Raw genomic sequence first — 20,379 nt, forward strand, 5'->3', positions numbered from 1 at the left:
TTACAATAATGACTTTGCGCCTTCACTTTTGATCCAAAATCTTCCACCTCTGTTTATATTAAGGTACATAGCTTTCAGCACAATCAATCATTTTGGCAAAGTAGAAATCAATCAGGAACTTAAATTGATCAAATTAAGGGTCTTAGTTTTATGATATCTATTTATTTGGATTACTTTGGTCACATTGAATAATTGATTGAATGGCTCAACCTATCAATAAGCTCGGGGCTCCTAACAGTCGCATATGGGCTGTAATGTCCATAGTAAGAGCATCGTGAATGTGTAGATCACCTGTTATCCCCTTCAGCATCTGGGGTCTAAAAACGGATCCCATTTTCAGAATAACAGCCATTACTGTCAGGTTCGTTTGCACCACTGGTGCCCAGGAGGTGTTATGAACAACTAAAAAAAAGGTCTTCCCTGGCCCTCAGTGAAATCCAGTACTTAGAAAATGTCATAATGTTAAACTTAAAAGACTATCAAACATATGTACAAGAGAATTAACATAGAGTTGCAATACATGTAGTGACAATGCTACTGAATGTTTAATGCATCATTTTATTTGTAGACCAGTCTTCATCTTCAAATATATTATTAAATGTATTATTAAAATATATTGTCTTTTTTTAAATATAGTGTTACTTAGAAACAAAATGCATTTTACCATGTGCACAGTGTTTAATACAGCTCTTGGTAATCTATTGTATTGGTAATTGCATTAGAAAGTAGTAGTGTTGTAAACACAGATCAATGGAGAAACAGTGTATTGTTACTGTAATAAATTAAAGTAACCAACCATTAAATAATGATGTGGTCTGATCATTTTTGTGCTGATTATATTTTGATAGGCTTGGCCATGGAATCAATATGGTTGTTACTGCTGTTGTCAGCTTACATGATGTCAGTGGATGCACAGTTTAATGGATACAACTGCGATGCCACTCAACATAGCAGATTTCCAGGTAAGAGATGTTTGGAGGATTTGTACTCAGGAGGAAATGTTGGTTTAAAACCAGACAACCTGTAAGGCTAAATTCATTAAATCTATTTCCCTTGCCAAAAAAATAACCCACAGCATTCTACAGTCCAAAGATTTTGAATTACATTCCTATTTTTATAAATAAAAGGGAAAAATATCAAATAATTATTTAGTACGTTTAAAAAAATGATCTGAATAAATTGTCCCCATGCTCCCCAAAATAATTACCAATTCAAAAGAACTATAATACAGATCACTGTAATTTTTTACATTAAATACTGTATTTTGCATTTACTTTGAAAAGGAATAGTCTCTACTCTTTCGGTAAATCAATCCCATTTTTTTTTAAACTAAAGTTTTGCCAGATAACAAAAACATTGGCTAGTTGGCTGATATTTTAGTTCTTTTTGCTATTTTTTAAAACTTTCAGTTAATTTTACATAAATTGTCATTGATTTTACAAAAATTGCATTGTTTTTGAAAACTGGAACAATAGTAAATGTTCAAGTGCATAATATTATGACACTTACTTGCAAAATGTACACTGAAATACCTTCACTATAAGCATCAATGCAGAAACCATAGTAGTAATAGACTCCAGCTGCGAAACATTACTGATCTAGACTGCAGACAAGAAAAATAAAACTTTAGTATTCCTTCACTGTTTTAAAGATATCTAAAAAACTATAAAACTTTTTTTTCATTTCGGATAGGGAGGGTTATAACCCCTGTCAGATTTATTTTCGCCCTCTGTCTCCCATTGCAGAGATTTCCCTTCACTTCCTGTCCCATAGCCAAACAGGAAGTGAGAGGAAATTCCTGCAAATTAAGAGTATGTCTTGGGGACCCCCAGGTCTTTGGAACTAGTGTCCCCAATGGAAGATTTCCCCTCAATTACTTTTCTGGGGACAACCCTAAATTTGTGATTTTCTTTCAATGATAATAGTAAACAAGGCAAATAGAGATGATGAACCTCCTTAATGGGGGGCACAGACAGCAATAAAAACTAGCAAGCGTTCTAATTCCTCTCCCCTCTATCTAAAACTAAACAAAAAGTTTTGCCTTTGGTTGTACTTTAAGGTTCTTTTGTTGGAGATGTCAAGCTGAATCAGATTCTCATCTACACATGTGGTATTATTGTTAAAAACAATATACTTGTTGATGAAAAGTGAATCTTTATATAACAATATGGAATATAATATAAAGTTTTCACCTGAAACTATTTTACTGAATTTGGGTTCCAACACATAGCTAAAGTTCAAAAAGTGTACATGCTTAACCTTTCCTGTGTTCTTATAAGATTTAGATTCCAAGGTATTAAAATCATGATAAATCGCCCTCATTGAGGAAAAGAATTGCAGTGGTTGATAACCTGCTATTTGGAAATGAAACAAAGGGAATTGGAGAATTGTAGAAAGTTCTATTAAACTTGGCTAGACTGGTAAAATACTGATACAGACTATAATTCTGTGTCCTTGAATCTATATGAAAACCCATTTCAATTTCCATTCTGAATGCTAGTATAAAATCTTCAGCTCTCTTACATTAGTAGGACACAGTAACTCATATTTATTATAATATTTAAAGATTGTAGGTATGAATTCATTTTATTTTTGCCATTTTATAAATTATATATAATATTGACTTCATATTGCTCTCTGCTTAAAAGTATATTAAAAAAAACCCACAATGTATATAAAAGTAGAGTACACGTAGAAATGAAAAGATCTTTGTGGGGAATAATAAAGGAGTGGGGGCCTGAACAAGGAAATAGGAGTAAAAAGTGTGTGGGAGATGAATGAATGTAGCAAAGTAGGAAAAAAGGGAGGATGGAAAGAAAGTAACCAATCCCCAACCTTTATGCGTGGCCGCCACCAGGCTAGTGGTGGAAGGCCAATGTTGTCAACTTGGAAGTCACGTCTTTTGGATGTAAACAAGCAAGCCAAAATTGCAATACCTTTTAGAAATGTGTCCAAAAGCATTCCCTTGGGCTTTTTATTTATGCTCCATTGATTTTAAACTTTTAGGAAGCATGGGATTTCCAAGCAATCCCTTATTACCATAATAATATCTGTGATAAAAGCCAGTTTTGTTTGGGGTCCAAGACCTGTCCATTTATAAGGCATCTTCATGGGTCCCTTTAAAGACTGTGAATTGATAATAATTAAATTGACATACTCTTCCTAATAGTTGTTGTTCCATGGGGTAAGTGAACTGATTGTGCAACATGGCACCTTGTTTGTTACACTCCCAAAGGGAACTGGAGAATTTAAGACAAATTCAGTAAGATACTGACAAAATAAGATTTCAACTATTGGAGGGGGCACATTTAGCTACTGTATCCTTGCAGTAATAATATCAAGCACCTTGTAGATATTCTCTAGTACAAGCACCTTTTGGCTGTGTAGGTTGAAATGTTAGTCCAATCCGCTACTCCATGTTGATTCAGACCTCCTCTATTAATGTATTTTTCAGGTTTTCCCATTTCATCGTGCATTGATTATAATTTATGACTGAAAAAAAATTAAGAAAGAGGATATTACTACATAAACACTATTGAAGAACTTTTTGCACAGGAAAGACACCAGTCACTAAACCCACGTCATAAAAAAACTATCAATAAATGCTGTATTAGATGTTGTTGATACTCACTCGGTCACTATGAGATCTGTTTTCTGTATTCTGCAAAAAACCTGGTTGATCCTGCCGCTCTCTATCTCCACCTTCTGTTCATGTTCTCAATTTAGCTAGGGATTTTGCAGCTGTAGTGGCAGCTGTGCACAAGCTCAGTTTTCAGCGAGTTTCTATGCTGAGCATTTCCTCCCTGTCGCATCTATTACATGTAGATCAATGGGGGCTTCGCCTCCCTCTTATTCTAAAACACAGGCTGAAGGGGTGTGACACAGTCTGTGACTACCAGAAATCCACCCACACCATGTTATTGCCAAAAAATAATAAATATTTGATTTAAGATATATATTTATATGACAATTTAAAACAGTTTATTGATATTAATTATTTATTTTTACTCTGTATTCCAAAGGCTGTTTTTTTATTTTGAACATGTAACCAGCAGCGGAGGACTAGAAGTCCCTCCTTCTTATGTTTCCATGCAGACAGGCTGGGAAAGATCTGGGTCAGTGTGACAGCTATATATCGATTAGGAAAAAGGTACTTAGATTTTGGTTTTAATTAAAATATTTACAGTGCCATCATCCCCATACAGAAATAGAAGGTACAATATAAATTAAACAGTGTGTGTTTAGTACCACTTTACATCCAAACATTTGAGTGTATTTATTAGTATAGTTAAAATGCATTTATTTAATCAAAAGAAGAACATCAACATTGCATAGTGGCTTAATGGTCAGCACTTATGCTTTACAACTCTAGGGTACTCAATTCAAATTCTAACCAGGAAACAACCTACATGGATTTTGCATATTCTTTCTGTGATTGTGTGGGTTTCCTGTGGGTACTCCAGTTTCCTTCCAAACTCCAAAGACATGCTGATCAACTAATTGGTCCTTGTCTAAATTATCCTTAGTATGCTTGCATGTAAGATAGGGACCTTAGACTGTAAGCTCCTTAGGCCTCATGCACACTGGATGTTATAAAAATGGCAGTAGCTTTGCAGTGAATTTTTCAATGTTTTTAAGCATTTTTGCAATAGCATTTTTTGGCGTTTTTTTTAGCATTCTTTAGCGCTGTTGTTGATAGGTGTTTTTTATCAATGGTGTCAAAAACGTTAAAAAATGCTGGTGAGTCGCATTTGTGAGCATTTATCTGTGTTTTTTCTGTGGTTTTCTGCATTTTTTTGCCGTTTTTTGGCGTTTTTACAGCTGAAACACTCCTCTCAGAACACACTAGTTTTGCTTTTTTTTACAGCCAAAAAACACCCCAGCCAAAAACAGTTGATAACAGCCTATGTGTGCATGGACACATAAGATAACATGCTGGAGAGTTTATTGACTGTAGAAAAAAAAATCTGAAGCCAAAAAACAGCAGCTGTAAAAATGTCCAAAAACGTCCAGTGTACGAGGCCTTAAGGTCAAGGACTGATGCAAATGTACAACATGTGAAGTGTTGCATAAATTGTCTGCACTGTACAAATACTCTAAATGAATAGTGAGTCTGTGCACAATCATTTAGACTTTGTACTAGGTTGCATTTTGAGGCAAAACTCAACATTATAGTGTATTTATAGTCTATTAATTTCACTTTAAAGCCACCAAAATATTATAGTGGCAGTGTGAAAAGGAAGAAACAAGAAACACCAGTCAGCCTTTATTCCAAAAATCAACAATAGAGTGTTTTTATTTCACAGAGAAAAGCAAGCAAACTATTGTACTGACTCCATGCACAGTATGCAAGCATTATTACTAGTCCACAGCAAGAGACCAGGTGGATTTTAATCAAGTAATCAAAATTGTAATAAAAAGAAAATGAGCCTATTCCCTCATCCATTCAGTATGGATGGGGGTAATCCTTCTCACTGAGCTATTGCATTGTGACAGCGGGGAAACTTCCCCACCATCACAATACAATGGTCAGTATTCCTGGCTATATAGCAGCTAACAGCACTGATCATTTGGTAAAAACCCAGCAGGGTAGTTGTGCACAAGTCGATTGATAAACAACTAAATGAGCTATTGTTTGACCCTGACTGCCAATTTCGGGTATATGAAGTAACCAGGAGAAAAGTGGGAAAACACTGGATGGAGATGAATGCAACTCCTCTAGGACTAGGTCTTGAGATCCTAATGCACATTTACAGAACCAACACAAGAAGGCACCACAATCTTAGTGTAGAGATTTCTTAAACTGGTTAAAAAGAATAGAAAATGCACTCACAAATAAAAGGAAGATCGAGGCATGTCATGGAAACACCCATAAAGACCTTCAAGCGATCATCATGGGACTGAAGAGCTCAGCAGGCAAGTGGCTGGCTATGGCAGAGTTCGGCAGGGAAGTTGCTGGTGAAATGTCAGCTCTCAGGCTTTGAGCTAGAACATAGGCAGTGGCGGATTCCGGGTGCAGAAAGATGGCTGCAGCTCCAATGAATCCTTGGTAGGCTGGGTGATGATGTCTGGATGTAGAGGGCGCGTGGCTACACATTTCAGAGCAAAAGGACTGTCCCTTTGTAAAAACACGAGGAAAGGTTTTTATGGGAGGCAAGTCTATATATACTATAATGAATGGTGGAGAGCAGAAGCTGGGAGGCTGGTGCTGTTAACTATTAATTTACCAGGATGGGATCCAGCAGCATGGCTCTATTAACTCTTAGGGGACCCAGAAAACTGCTGCACACCAGAATATAAAAATAAAAGGGAAGAACAAAGGACCAGAAAACAATAGATAAAAAAAGCACTTTTCTCTAACCATACATACATGTATTAATTATCAGTGTATAAAAAAGTAACCTTTATGCTTGTACAAATAGTTTTCTGCTAGCCAGGAAAAATCAATTTTCTAGCTTTGCTTGAATAGTTTCCAGATTTTCTCTCCTTGTCCACATACATTCACATGTCATGTCTGTGTTTATGATTGTGATAAAAATGCTATAAAAGTTACCTTTTGTGGTTACCAATGATATTTCTCTTTTTGGCTTTTTACATCCTCTCTGGAACTGCTGTACAATAATTCCATATATTTATTATAGTTTGACATTTGTAAGATATGTAAGGTGCACCTGTAAATATATAGTCTTGTCACAACTCAAGGTTGCAACTGGAAAATTTCCATTTTCACGTACTATGCCAGAAGATTGTTTAATATTGTTTATACGTATACTTTTTTTCACATGCACCCTTTTTCTCACTTTCCATGGAAAGATGAGAGCAGATACATATTGAATTCAGGCAGCAGCCTTTTTTCACATATTTGAGGTATATGATAGTTCCAAAATCCTAAAATTTAGATATATGCATTTTAGGAAAAAATGTATTGTTCCAATGTAAAGCCAGAACATTGTTTTTGTATTTTTGAATAAAGTATGGAAGTGTTAAAACACTAGTCAAGCCTTTAATGTTGACACAAATTTTTGCATTTATTTGACTTATTTCATATATATGCTTTTTTTTTTTTACTCAAAAATTGCATATACAAAAAAATTCAAAGCTAAAATTCAGACACAAAATAAATATACAGATATTAGACATGTGCACTTGTTTTCGTCCGAATGCATTTTCGTCCGAATTTCGGGTATTTTCGTTACCGTTTTAACAAACGATAACAAACGCGCAGAATCCGAAAACCGAAAGATCCGACATAAACAAATGCTTTATTTTCATTATCGTTGCGACAACAGTTCAATATAGATAGGAGATTCAACATGACTCTGACAATAGTGATCTGTGTCCACTGAACCTATGGTCGAATGTGCCTAACCTTAGCTCTATTAGTCCAAGATTATTCTACATAGAGAGAAAAGATTCGACATAGAGAGAAAAGATTCGACATTATAGAGACAATAGCAAAAAAGGTTGAATGTGTTTAACCTAACTGTATTAGTCCAAGAATATTCGACATAGACAGAAAAGATTCGACATGAAGATTCGACTAAGCAGTTGCCCCGAGCAGACATTTATGGTCACATGCTCCGCCCATAGGCTATAGAAGAATTCTAATGTTGGTTGACTAGTAATAATAATTAATACATATAATTATTACTAGTGTCATACAACATTAGAATCCTACTATAGTTGTATTACACGTTGTATAGTTTAGCTGCTCCGTTGAATCTTTTTAGAACATTCGACAGACACCATAAGCCTTCAATGACAGATTCGACCTTAATTATTTCAGATTTTTGGACGAATGCATTTTTTTAACGAAATAAATAAAAACATATTTCGGGAGTAACTAAATAAATTTATTTTCCGGACGAAAACGAAATTCCGAAGCAAAATATTTCAGTGTGCACATGTCTAACAGATATATAGATCAGTTGAAGGCATCAAAATATTATAAGAATCATGTATGGTGCTATGGTTTAGTTGATATTCTGAGTTAATAGACTGTTTCTGTTCTTGATTTTAATTTTTAACCCTTTTGTAAGATACTCCCATTGTGCATTGTAAACCATTCTCAGTCCAATTAATGTTGATGCACTTTTGCCTGTCATGTGATGTAGCTTATATTTGAACCATTATTACTTTACCCTGAACTTTCTTTTTTTGGCTATATGAAGTGCATAGCAATACAGGCACCTGCCTGTTTTGTTGAATTACAGGTAGGTGAGGGCAACATGCTCAGAAACAAACCACTTACATAGTTACATAGTTACATAGTTACATAGTAGGTGAGGTTGAAAAAAGACACAAGTCCATCAAGTCCAACCTATGTGTGTGATTATGTGTCAGTATTACATTACATATCCCTGTATATTGCGTTCATTCAGGTGATTATCTAATAGTTTCTTGAAGCTATCAATGCTCCCCGCTGAGACCACCGCCTGTGGAAGGGAATTCCACATCCTTGCCGCTCTTACAGTAAAGAACCCTCTACGTAGTTTAAGGTTAAACCTCTTTTCTTCTAATTGTAATGAGTGGCCACGAGTCTTATTAAACTCTCTTCTGCGAAAAAGTTTTATCCCTATTGTGGGGTCACCAGTACAGTATTTGTAAATTGAAATCATATCCCCTCTCAAGCGTCTCTTCTCCAGAGAGAATAAGTTCAGTGCTCGCAACCTTTCCTCATAACTAAGATCCTCCAGACCCTTTATTAGCTTTGTTGCCCTTCTTTGTACTCGCTCCATTTCCAGTACGTCCCTCCTGAGGACTGGTGCCCAGAACAGGACAGCATACTCCAGGTGCGGGCGGACCAGAGTCTTGTAGAGCGGGAGAATTATCGTTTTATCTCTGCAGTTGATCCCCCTTTTAATGCATGCCAATATTCTGTTTGCTTTATTAGCAGCAGCTTGGCATTGCATGCCATTGCTGAGCCTATCATCCACTAGGACCCCCAGGTCCTTTTCCATCCTAGATTCCCCCAGAGGTTCTCCCCCCAGTGTATAGATTGCATTCATATTTTTGCCACCCAAATGCATTATTTTACATTTTTCTACATTGAACCTCATTTGCCATGTAGTCGCCCACCCCATTAATTTGTTCAGGTCTTTTTGCAAGATTTCCACATCCTGCAGAGAAGTTATTGCCCTGCTTAGCTTAGTATCGTCTGCAAATACCGAGATTGAACTGTTTATCCCATCCTCCAGGTCGTTTATGAACAAATTAAATAGGATTGGTCCCAGCACAGAACCCCGGGGAACCCCACTACCCACCCCTGACCATTCTGAGTACTCCCCATTTATCACCACCCTCTGAACACGCCCTTGTAGCCAGTTTTCAATCCATGTACTCACCCTATGGTCCATGCCAACGCACCTTATTTTGTACAGTAAACGTTTATGGGGAACTGTGTCAAATGCTTTTGCAAAATCCAGATACACCACGTCTACGGGCCTTCCTTTATCTAGATGGCAACTCACCTCCTCATAGAAGGTTAATAGATTGGTTTGGCAAGAACGATTCTTCATGAATCCATGCTGATTACTGCTAATGATATCATTCTTATTACTAAAATCTTGTATATAGTCCCTTATCATCCCCTCCAAGAGTTTACATACTATTGATGTTAGGCTAACTGGTCTGTAATTCCCAGGGATGTTTTTTGGGCCCTTTTTAAATATTGGTGCTACATTGGCTTTTCTCCAATCAGCTGGTACCATTCCAGTCAATAGACTGTCTGTAAAAATTAGGAACAACGGTCTGGCAATCACCTGACTGAGTTCCCTAAGTACCCTCGGATGCAAGCCATCTGGTCCCGGTGATTTATTAATGTTAAGTTTCTCAAGTCTAATTTTAATTCCGTCCTCTGTTAACCATGTAGGTGCTTCCTGTGTTGTGTCATGAGGATAAACACTGCAGTTTTGGTTACTGAAGCCCCCCGATTTACTCGTGAAGACTGAGGAGAAGAATAAATTCAATACCTTTGCCATCTCCCCATCCTTTGTAACCAGATGTCCTTCCTCATTCTTTATGGGGCCAATATGGTCTGTCCTCCCTTTTTTACTGTTTACATACTTAAAGAATTTCTTGGGATTTTTTTTGCTCTCCTCCGCTATGTGTCTTTCATGTTCTATCTTAGCCATCCTAATTGCACCCTTACATTTCTTATTGCATTCTTAATAAATTCTGAATGCTGTGGATGATCCCTCAACCTTGTATTTTTTGAAGGCCTTCTCCTTTGCTTTTATATGCATTTTTACATTGGAGTTAAGCCATCCAGGATGTTTGTTCGCTCTTTTAAATTTATTACCCAATGGGATACATTGGCTAATGCCCTTATTTAATATGCTCTTAAAGCAAACCCATCTCTCCTCCGTATTCTTTGTTCCTAATATTTTATCCCAATTTATGCCTTTTAGCAAGGTTTGTAGTCTAGGGAAGTTGGCTCTTTTGAAATTCAGTGTCTTTGTGTTCCCTTCATATCTCCTATTTGTGTGATTTATACTGAAACTAATTGACCTGTGATCGCTGTTACCTAAATTGCCCCGTATTTCCACATCTGTTATCAGGTCTGTATTGTTGGTAATCAGTAGATCTAGTAATGTTTTATTTCTAGTAGGTGCGTCTACCATCTGACCCATAAAATTGTCCTGCAAGACACTAAGGAACTGGCGAGCCTTAAATGAATGTGCGGTTCCCTCCGCCCAGTCTATGTCTGGATAATTAAAATCCCCCATTATGATAACACTTCCCATCCTTGCTGTTAATCCAATTTGTGATAGGAGATCCGTCTCCACTTCCTCCCTCAGGTTAGGGGGCCTATAACATACTCCCAGTATTATTTTCCCCTTAGCTTCATCCCTTTGGAGCTCTACCCATAAAGATTCCACCTCCTCCCTAGCCCCCTCAGTGATGTCATCTCTCACATTCACTTGTACATTATTCTTGATATATAGGCATACCCCTCCCCCTTTTTTACCCTCTCTGTCCTTGCGGTATAGGGTATACCCTTGAATATTTGCCAGCCAATCATGAGAGCTGTTGAACCAGGTCTCTGAAATTCCCACAAAATCCAAATCCTCCTTGTACAACAGTATCTCTAGTTCACCCATCTTGTCCGCCAGGCTCCTGGCATTGGTGAACATGCCACATAGTTTAGACCGGTCGCATATTGTCCTTGTATTGGGTGTTTCAAGATTGCAACTTGGACTTGCTACTATACTCACCTTGTGTTTTTGTGCTTTGGTTAACCTACCACTAATGCCCCCAATACTACCCTCTGGAATATCTTCCGCGCTGGCTGTCACTGTCTCTGGACCCTCCCCCCCATCGCCTAGTTTAAAAACCCCTCTAACTTTTTGGCCATCTTCATTCCCAGCAGATCTGCACCCTCCTCATTTAGGTGCAGTCCGTCCCTTCTATAGTACCGGTTACCGACTGAGAAGTCGGCCCAGTCCTCCAGGAACCCAAACCCCTCCTTACTACACCAGCTCTTCAGCCACTTGTTTACTTCCCTAATCTCCCTCTGCCACTCTGGTGTGGCTCGATGTACCGGTAGTATTCCTGAGAACACTACCTTGGAGGTCCTTTTCCTCAATTTAGCTCCTAAGTCCCTAAAATCGTTCTTTAGGACACTCCATCTGCCTCTGACTTTGTCATTGGTGCCAACGTGCACCATGACAGCCGGGTCTTCCCCAGCCCCTCCCAGTAATCTGTCCACAAGATCCGTGATGTGCCGAACCCGAGCGCCCGGTAGACAACATACTGTTCGGCGCTTCAGGTCTTGGTTACAGATTGCCCTCTCTGTCCTTCTAAGAATTGAGTCCCCTACCATCAGAATCTGTCTTTCCTTTCCCTTTGCTGCCCCCCCACTCTCACTGGAGGAGTTCTTCCCCTGGCAGCTAGGAGAATCCCTCATCTCCAGCAGTGCTGGTCCCTGACTGGTTACACCAATGTCACTCAATGGAGCGTACTTATTGGGATGCTCCAGTCCTGGATCGGCCTCCCTGGCACTTCCCCCTCTACCCCTCCTGACTGTCACCCATCTACTCTTTGCTAGTGCCTGCACCTCTTTGTCTCCACCCACCTCTGTGCTGGCCCCTGCCGGCACCTGCCGTGTACGTTCCTGGCTCACCTTTAGTATGGAGGGACTTCTCAGTGCTGACAGTTGCTTCCCCAGATTCAGAACCTGGGCTTCCAGGGAAACAATGTGCTTACATTTTGCACAGCAGTATTCGCCCTCGATCGGATGATCAAGGAACGCATACATGCGGCAAGATGTACAAAGAGTCGCCTCTCCACACCCGCCGGGCATCGTACCTATTAAATTTGGTGAGGATTTGGGGATTTTACCCTGTCCAAATTACCTAACAACTAGCTTCCTGGCACTAATACTCAAGACAATACACAGGTACACGACAAGACAATACACAGGTACACAATACACAAGTACTAACGATCCACACACACTACTCAGACAACACTCAGATACTCACACTACACAGGTACTATGACCCCTGTTATAACCTCCTGTTTTAAACTCTTGTTTTTAACTCCCACTTAATCCAGCTCCACTTACACCAAGCTCCACAGCTTCAAACTGAGCACGCTCAGACTGAGTCCTACAACAAGTTAAATAGGCACCTGTGAGCAATTAACCACACCCCTTAATTGATAGACTGATGAAACAAGAAAAAAAAAAAAAAAAAAGCTATTTAAAAAGTGACAGCAAAAGGCAAATTAAAAACTAAAAGGAAAAGTCCCCAAAATGCAACCCAGCAAACACCAGACAGCAAACACACACCAACAGATAGCAACACACACCAACAGACAGCAACACACACCAACAGACAGCAACACACACCAACAGACAGCAAGACTTGTATACTCTAACACTTGTTTTTAACTCCCACTTAATCCAGCTCCACTTACACCAAGCTCCACAGCTTCAAACTGAGCACGCTCAGACTGAGTCCTACAACAAGTTAAATAGGCACCTGTGAGCAATTAACCACACCCCTTAATTGATAGACTGATGAAACAAGAAAAAAAAAAAAAAAAGCTATTTAAAAAGTGACAGCAAAAGGCAAATTAAAAACTAAAAGGAAAAGTCCCCAAAATGCAACCCAGCAAACACCAGACAGCAAACACACACCAACAGACAGGAACACACACCAACAGACAGCAACACACACCAACAGACAGCAACACACACCAACAGACAGCAAGACTTGTATACTCTAACACTTGTTTTTAACTCCCACTTAATCCAGCTCCACTTACACCAAGCTCCACAGCTTCAAACTGAGCATGCTCAGACTGAGTCCTACAACAAGTTAAATAGGCACCTGTGAGCAATTAACCACACCCCTTAATTGATAGACTGATGAAACAAGAAAAAAAAAAAAAAAAAAAAAAAAAGCTATTTAAAAAGTGACAGCAAAAGGCAAATTAAAAACTAAAAGGAAAAGTCCCCAAAATGCAACCCAGCAAACACCAGACAGCAAACACACACCAACAGACAGCAACACACACCAACAGACAGCAACACACACCAACAGACAGCAAGACTTGTATACTCTAACACTTGTTTTTAACTCCCACTTAATCCAGCTCCACTTACACCAAGCTCCACAGCTTCAAACTGAGCACGCTCAGACTGAGTCCTACAACAAGTTAAATAGGCACCTGTGAGCAATTAACCACACCCCTTAATTGATAGACTGATGAAACAAGAAAAAAAAAAAAAAAAAAAAAGCTATTTAAAAAGTGACAGCAAAAGGCAAATTAAAAACTAAAAGGAAAAGTCCCCAAAATGCAACCCAGCAAACACCAGACAGCAAACACACACCAACAGACAGCAACACACACCAACAGACAGCAAGACTTGTATACTCTAACACTTGTTTTTAACTCCCGCTTAATCCAGCTCCACTTACACCAAGCTCCACAGCTTCAAACTGAGCATGCTCAGACTGAGTCCTACAACAAGTTAAATAGGCACCTGTGAGCAATTAACCACACCCCTTAATTGATAGACTGATGAAACAAGAAAAAAAAAAAGCTATTTAAAAAGTGACAGCAAAAGGCAAATTAAAAACTAAAAGGAAAAGTCCCCAAAATGCAACCCAGCAAACACCAGACAGCAAACACACACCAACAGACAGCAACACACACCAACAGACAGCAACACACACCAACAGACAGCAACACACACCAACAGACAGCAAGACTTGTATACTCTAACACTTGTTTTTAACTCCCACTTAATCCAGCTCCACTTACACCAAGCTCCACAGCTTCAAACTGAGCACGCTCAGACTGAGTCCTACAACAAGTTAAATAGGCACCTGTGAGCAATTAACCACACCCCTTAATTGATAGACTGATGAAACAAGAAAAAAAAAAAAAAAGCTATTTAAAAAGTGACAGCAAAAGGCAAATTAAAAACTAAAAGGAAAAGTCCCCAAAATGCAACCCAGCAAACACCAGACAGCAAACACACACCAACAGACAGCAACACACATCAACAGACAGCAACACACACCAACAGATAGCAACACACACCAACAGACAGCAAGACTTGTATACTCTAACACTTGTTTTTAACTCCCACTTAATCCAGCTCCACTTACACCAAGCTCCACAGCTTCAAACTGACCACGCTCAGACTGAGTCCTACAACAAGTTAAATAGGCACCTGTGAGCAATTGACCACACCCCTTAATTGATAGACTGATGAAACAAGAAAAAAAAAAAAAGCTATTTAAAAAGTGACAGCAAAAGGCAAATTAAAAACTAAAAGGAAAAGTCCCCAAAATGCAACCCAGCAAACACCAGACAGCAAACACACACCAACAGACAGCAACACACACCAACAGACAGCAACACACACCAACAGACAGCAACACACAGCAACACACACCAACAGACAGCAAGACTTGTATACTCTAACACTCATTTTTAACTCCCACTTAATCCAGCTCCACTTACACCAAGCTCCACAGCTTCAAACTGAGCACGCTCAGACTGAGTCCTACAACAAGTTAAATAGGCACCTGTGAGCAATTAACCACACCCCTTAATTGATAGACTGATGAAACAAGAAAAAAAAAAAAAAAAAGCTATTTAAAAAGTGACAGCAAAAGGCAAATTAAAAACTAAAAGGAAAAGTCACCAGACAGCAAACACACACCAACAGACAGCAACACACACCAACAGACAGCAACACACACCAACAGACAGCAACACACACCAACAGACAGCAAGACTTGTATACTCTAACACTTGTTTTTAACTCCCACTTAATCCAGCTCCACTTACACCAAGCTCCACAGCTTCAAACTGAGCACTTATCTTTAAAATGCAGGGGTTTTAAATTAAGTGTGTTCCAACACTCCACGAGGGCCTTTGTGATAATTGTCCACATGATACAAATGCAAACAAAAACAATGTTAATGTTTTTAAAAATTGGATTCATATAGTAAAAACTTTTCAAATCGTAGATCATTTGGTAAATGCCCAATTATTCAGTATACCTTAGTGGGTTTATCTTTGTCAATCTTCACATCCCTGGTAGAAATTAAAAAAAAAGTTTGCAAAATATTAACAGAGAGGAAAAGGTATTTTGATAGTAGCTGAAAATCGTAAAGTGGTTGTAAAGCTTATATTTGCTTTCTAAAATAATAAACTTTGTATACTTACCTGTTCTGTACAATTGCACAGAGCGGCCCCAAACTTCCTTTTCTGGGATTCCCCGCCACCGATATCTGCTCCTCCTCTTCTCTGTGTGCACCCATAGGAATCTGCTTCATGTCGGGACACACGTGCGGGCTCACTCTTGAGCCAGGCTGGGTGCTTCCATAGGCATACACAGCATGGCTTGGCCCTGCTCCCTCCTCACAGGATTTGATTGACAGCAGCAAGAGCTAATGGCTCCTGCTGCTTTCACTGAGTCCTCAGTTAAGAGATGGGACTCATGTAGGTAAGTATAAGGGGGAGTGAGGGGGCTATAGAACAACTGGGACATTTATTTACCTTAATGCAGAGAATGGATTCAAGTAAAAAATGTTGTGCCTTTAAAACCACTTAAATTCACAATTGGATTAGTAAAGAACAATTATCCCCAGCTCCCATTATAAATAATAAAATCAAACTAAATAATCTCCACGTATTAGACATTTGAAGGACATTTGGTCCATTTTTTTTTCAATTATGCACAGAAATTGTACATAAATAGGAATCTTGTGCAGAAAAATACATTTTTTACATCGCAGTCATTTATTTGAGTATAAACAATATACATAGTTGATGATCGTTTTTTTTTTCACACAAATAGAGCTTTCTTTTGGTGGTATTTGATCACGACTGAGTCTTTTGTTTTGTTACATAAATGAAAAAAGAACAAAAAAAAAAAAAAAATATTTTCTAGTTTCTGTTATAAAACAAATCCAATAAAATCAAATGTATTCATATATTTAGGCCAAAATATATTCTGCTACATGTCTTTGGTAAAAAAAAAAATCCCAATAAGTGTATATTATTTGGTTTGTGTAAAAGTTTTAGCCTCTACAAACTATAGTGTGCATAAAGTATTTGAGAATTTATCAGTCAAGATGTACTGACGGCCTATCTAATTTCTTGAGTCCCTTAAAATGCCAGGACAGTACAAATACCCCCAAATGACCCCCTTTTGGAAAGCAGACAGTCTGAGGTATTTAGTAATGGCAAGTTTTTTGTTGTAATGTTGTGTCACAATTTTTTGGAAAAATAAAGAAATTAAATAAAATATGTTTTAAATATTGTTTTAATTTCATTTTTAAACATTTTTTAACGTGTTTTTCTTTTTAAAACATTCTTTCTTTTTTTACTATTGTTTTTAAAGTACTTTTATCAGAGCAGTTCAATGCCACCATAGGGACACAACTCCAGGAAAAGGAGGTGGGTGGTGATCAGGGTTTCTTTTTCCTTTTACACTTTGATTGCTGTTGCAGTGATGATCACTGTAATAGCAAAATTTTGAACTGTCATGGATGGCTTACATTCATAACAGCTGTGATTCCTATTGTGTGTTTTGATTCACCCACAGCTATCAAATGGCACAGGGTGCTGTGATTGGCCCAAACACCATGAGACAGCTATGGGTCATGGGCCAATGAAATGAATGAAATTCATATTATGAATTCACAACAATTCATAATAATAGCTTTGTTGACATGGTGATTAGTTGTGATCAGTGGACACAGTGGTCATTGGAGCAGCGCGATGTGCACCTCAGGGAGTGTGCTGTGTGCCCCTCAGGTAGATGATGTACATGTACATCGTCCAGTCTGTCCACACCTCCCTGCCGCAGTAAATGTACTGTGGCCAGGCAGCAACTGGTTATATAATGAGAAAAAATGATGCCAAACTAATTACAGAAAGAATAACACCACAAGGGATGATCTGAGTGTTCAGTCTGAATTGGTCCGCATGAACATGACAGCTTCCTGCTGTCATTGGCTGCTAAGAAACCAGTGAGTTTCTGCACCTGCCACCTCCTTAGCAACCACTGATATGACCTGGCCCATATGTAAGTAAATTACACTAACATATGGGCTAACATAACTAACTAACACCACAAAGCCCCATTTTCTTACACTGTGTCGCTGCTCCAGGTGGGTTCACCTCTGGTGCATCCCCATACACCTCCACCAGTCGGGTGCCAGCTCAGCTGTTATGCTTCACAATTTAGGATAAGAAAAATGCAAATGGCTGCACACCAATGATCCACTTTACTTAACTATTAAGACCAAAAAAACAGGTAGTACAGGTACAGAAGAGGACTCACAGGTAACTACCTATCAGTCCCCTAGTAACCTCACCAATGTGATCAGGTATTTCACAACCTAGGCCCTCAACTTTACCTTCAAAGACAAGTACAAGAAGATCTTCCTTGATAATGTTGACAAGAGGACCCAGTTCTGGCGTTACTTTGCCAGAAACCTGGCATCCATTGGAGTTGCTGGAGCCACCTACTTGTGCTTCGTCTACCCACTTGACTTTGCTCAAACCCGTCTAGCTGCTGATGTTGGAAAGGCTGGCGCTGGCAGAGAATTCAAGGGTCTTGGTGATTGCCTTGCCAAGATTTTCAAATCCGATGGGCTTAAAGGTCTCTACCAAGGTTTCAATGTGTCTGTCCAGGGAATCATCATTTACAGAGCTGCTTATTTTGGAATCTACGACACAGCTAAAGGTATGCTTCCAGATCCCAAGAACACACACATATTTATCAGCTGGATGATTGCTCAGACATAAACAGCAGTGGCAGGCTTTGCCTTTTATCCATTTGACACAGTCCATTGTCGTATGATGATGCAGTCTGGAAGAAAAGGAGCTGAGATCATGTACAGTGGCAGTGACTGCTGGAAAAAGGTTGCAAGAGATGAGGGTAGCAGAGCTTTCTTCAAGGGTGCCTTGGTCCAACGTGCTCAGAGGAATGGGTGGTCCTTTTGTCTTGGTCTTGTATGATGAGCTCAAGAAAGTCATCTAAGTTTATCCTTGTTCAGATGTCTGTGACCTGGCATGCTGTATTATGTAACATACCCTGAATGTTCTGGACTTTCTATTTTTTTCATCAAGCACACCTTTTATTTATAAAATGTAACTGGTAATTTTACTGGTTGATACAAGTTTATTTCATTTCACCAGCTTTCCACATTAACATAATGTGGAAAGCTTTGAGAACGTCCTATGACGAAACGCGTAAGACGGAGCCACGCTCTTACGTCATACCCGGAAGGTTCGGCTTGGAACGCAGGTGGTGCACACGCTACTGAGGAGCTCTCCATCCACAGCACTGTATGCGCCCCTGCATATCTGTATTTTTCCACCAGACAGTTTTCTTTTATGTATGCAATTTTAAATAAACTGTTTTACTACACTATGGGAGTCCCTTGTGTTTTCCGGTGAGGATCGGGCCACTTGCTGCGGAGAAGTAACTCGAGGAACCCTGGTTCGGAATATATGCTGGGAATCCGTGAATTAAAGCAATAGGGTGATGGCGGTGCAGAGGACCAACACGGCTACCTAAGGGGGAGATCCTTGTTAAAGCTGCCCACTCTATGCCTACTACACCTGTAGGGGTAATTACCTCTGATGAGTGGGGACACATTGGGGGAGCACCTAGTCACGATACCTGCTGTGCACAGAAGTCACTGAAAGTTATACTTGGAACTTGATTACGTTTTGTTTAAATCACCTGTTTATGCAATATATATATTTTTTTCACAAATAATTACAAAATTTCTGGACTTGCACTATATATTGAACATTTATATAATAATCAAGCACTGTGGACACTGGATGCATGAACTAATGGTTGATGAACATATTATTAATGTTTGTGTGCACTACAGAAGTGGAGTTACCTGCATTTATAGGATTATGTTATCTACTTATGTCATCCTTTGAGATTTGGTAGTTCACATTTTGAGTTATTGGAGGAGTGGTGTGGATGTGTGGGGGATACAGGCGCTGGAGATCTGATCTCAGCTGGATTGCGCTCCTACCCAATCACACCTACCCACAGCACTTGTTCACTTTATGCGTCAAATCCTACACCTATTGGTAGAATACCTGCACACCCTAGCTATATGCACACTGGGTTTTGATCTAAATAATTTTTATGTTTAATTAGTTAATATAACACCACTATATACAGGCATACCCCACTTTTAAGTACACAATGGGGTTTATTTACTAAAGCTGGAATGTGCAAAATCAAGCTTATGTCTGCATAGAAACCAATGAGCTTCTAACCCCAGCTTGTTCAATTAAGCTTTGGTAATAAAACCTGGAAGCTCATTGGTTTCTATGCAATAGTGATCCTGTTTTTGCACTTTCCAGCTTTAGTAAATAAACCCCATTGTGTACTTAAAAGTGGGGTATGCCTGTATATTCTTTTGTCACATAGGGTAGCGCCACTTCCCCACTCTCTTTTATATAAATCATTCCCTTATACCCACTTACTACCAGTGGAGCCTGCATTTGTAGTGCAAATCTGATAGGTGGGCTAATAAAAAATATGGATCTAAAAAAAAAAAAGGAAAGACACAGCCACTCAATAAAGTTGGAGGAAAAACTGTTTACCCTAATGCCGCGTACACACGACTGGACTTTACGGCATACTTGGTCCGGCGAACCGGAGTCCGTCGGACAATTTGATCATGTGTGGGCTCCAGCGGACTTTGTTTTCTCAAAAGTTTGACGGACCTAGAAATCAAACATGTTTCAAATCTGTCCGACGGACTCGAGTCCGGTCATAAAGTCCGCTCGTCTGTATGCTAGTCCAACAGACAAAAACCGACGCTAGGGCAGCTATTGGCTACTGGCTATGAACTTCCTTGTTTT

The 20,379-nt window shown here is 39.1% G+C and overlaps 1 protein-coding gene and 1 pseudogene across 1 annotated transcript in view; both read left to right on the forward strand.

Annotated features, from left to right (window-relative positions):
• The first annotated feature begins 856 nt into the window (after positions 1 to 856).
• The window catches only part of LOC141129908 (zona pellucida-like domain-containing protein 1), a 169,507-nt gene continuing 149,984 nt past the window's right edge, over positions 857 to 20,379 (forward strand). Inside the window, exon 1 of the mRNA XM_073617942.1 lies at positions 857 to 962. Coding sequence (XP_073474043.1) covers positions 857 to 962 — 106 coding nt within the window. The remainder of the gene's footprint in view (positions 963 to 20,379) is intronic.
• On the forward strand, positions 15,921 to 18,620 carry LOC141129824 (ADP/ATP translocase 2-like; annotated as a pseudogene).

Source organism: Aquarana catesbeiana, linkage group LG02 (assembly GCF_042186555.1).
Source record: "Aquarana catesbeiana isolate 2022-GZ linkage group LG02, ASM4218655v1, whole genome shotgun sequence".
Classification (NCBI taxonomy): Eukaryota; Metazoa; Chordata; class Amphibia; order Anura; family Ranidae; genus Aquarana; species Aquarana catesbeiana.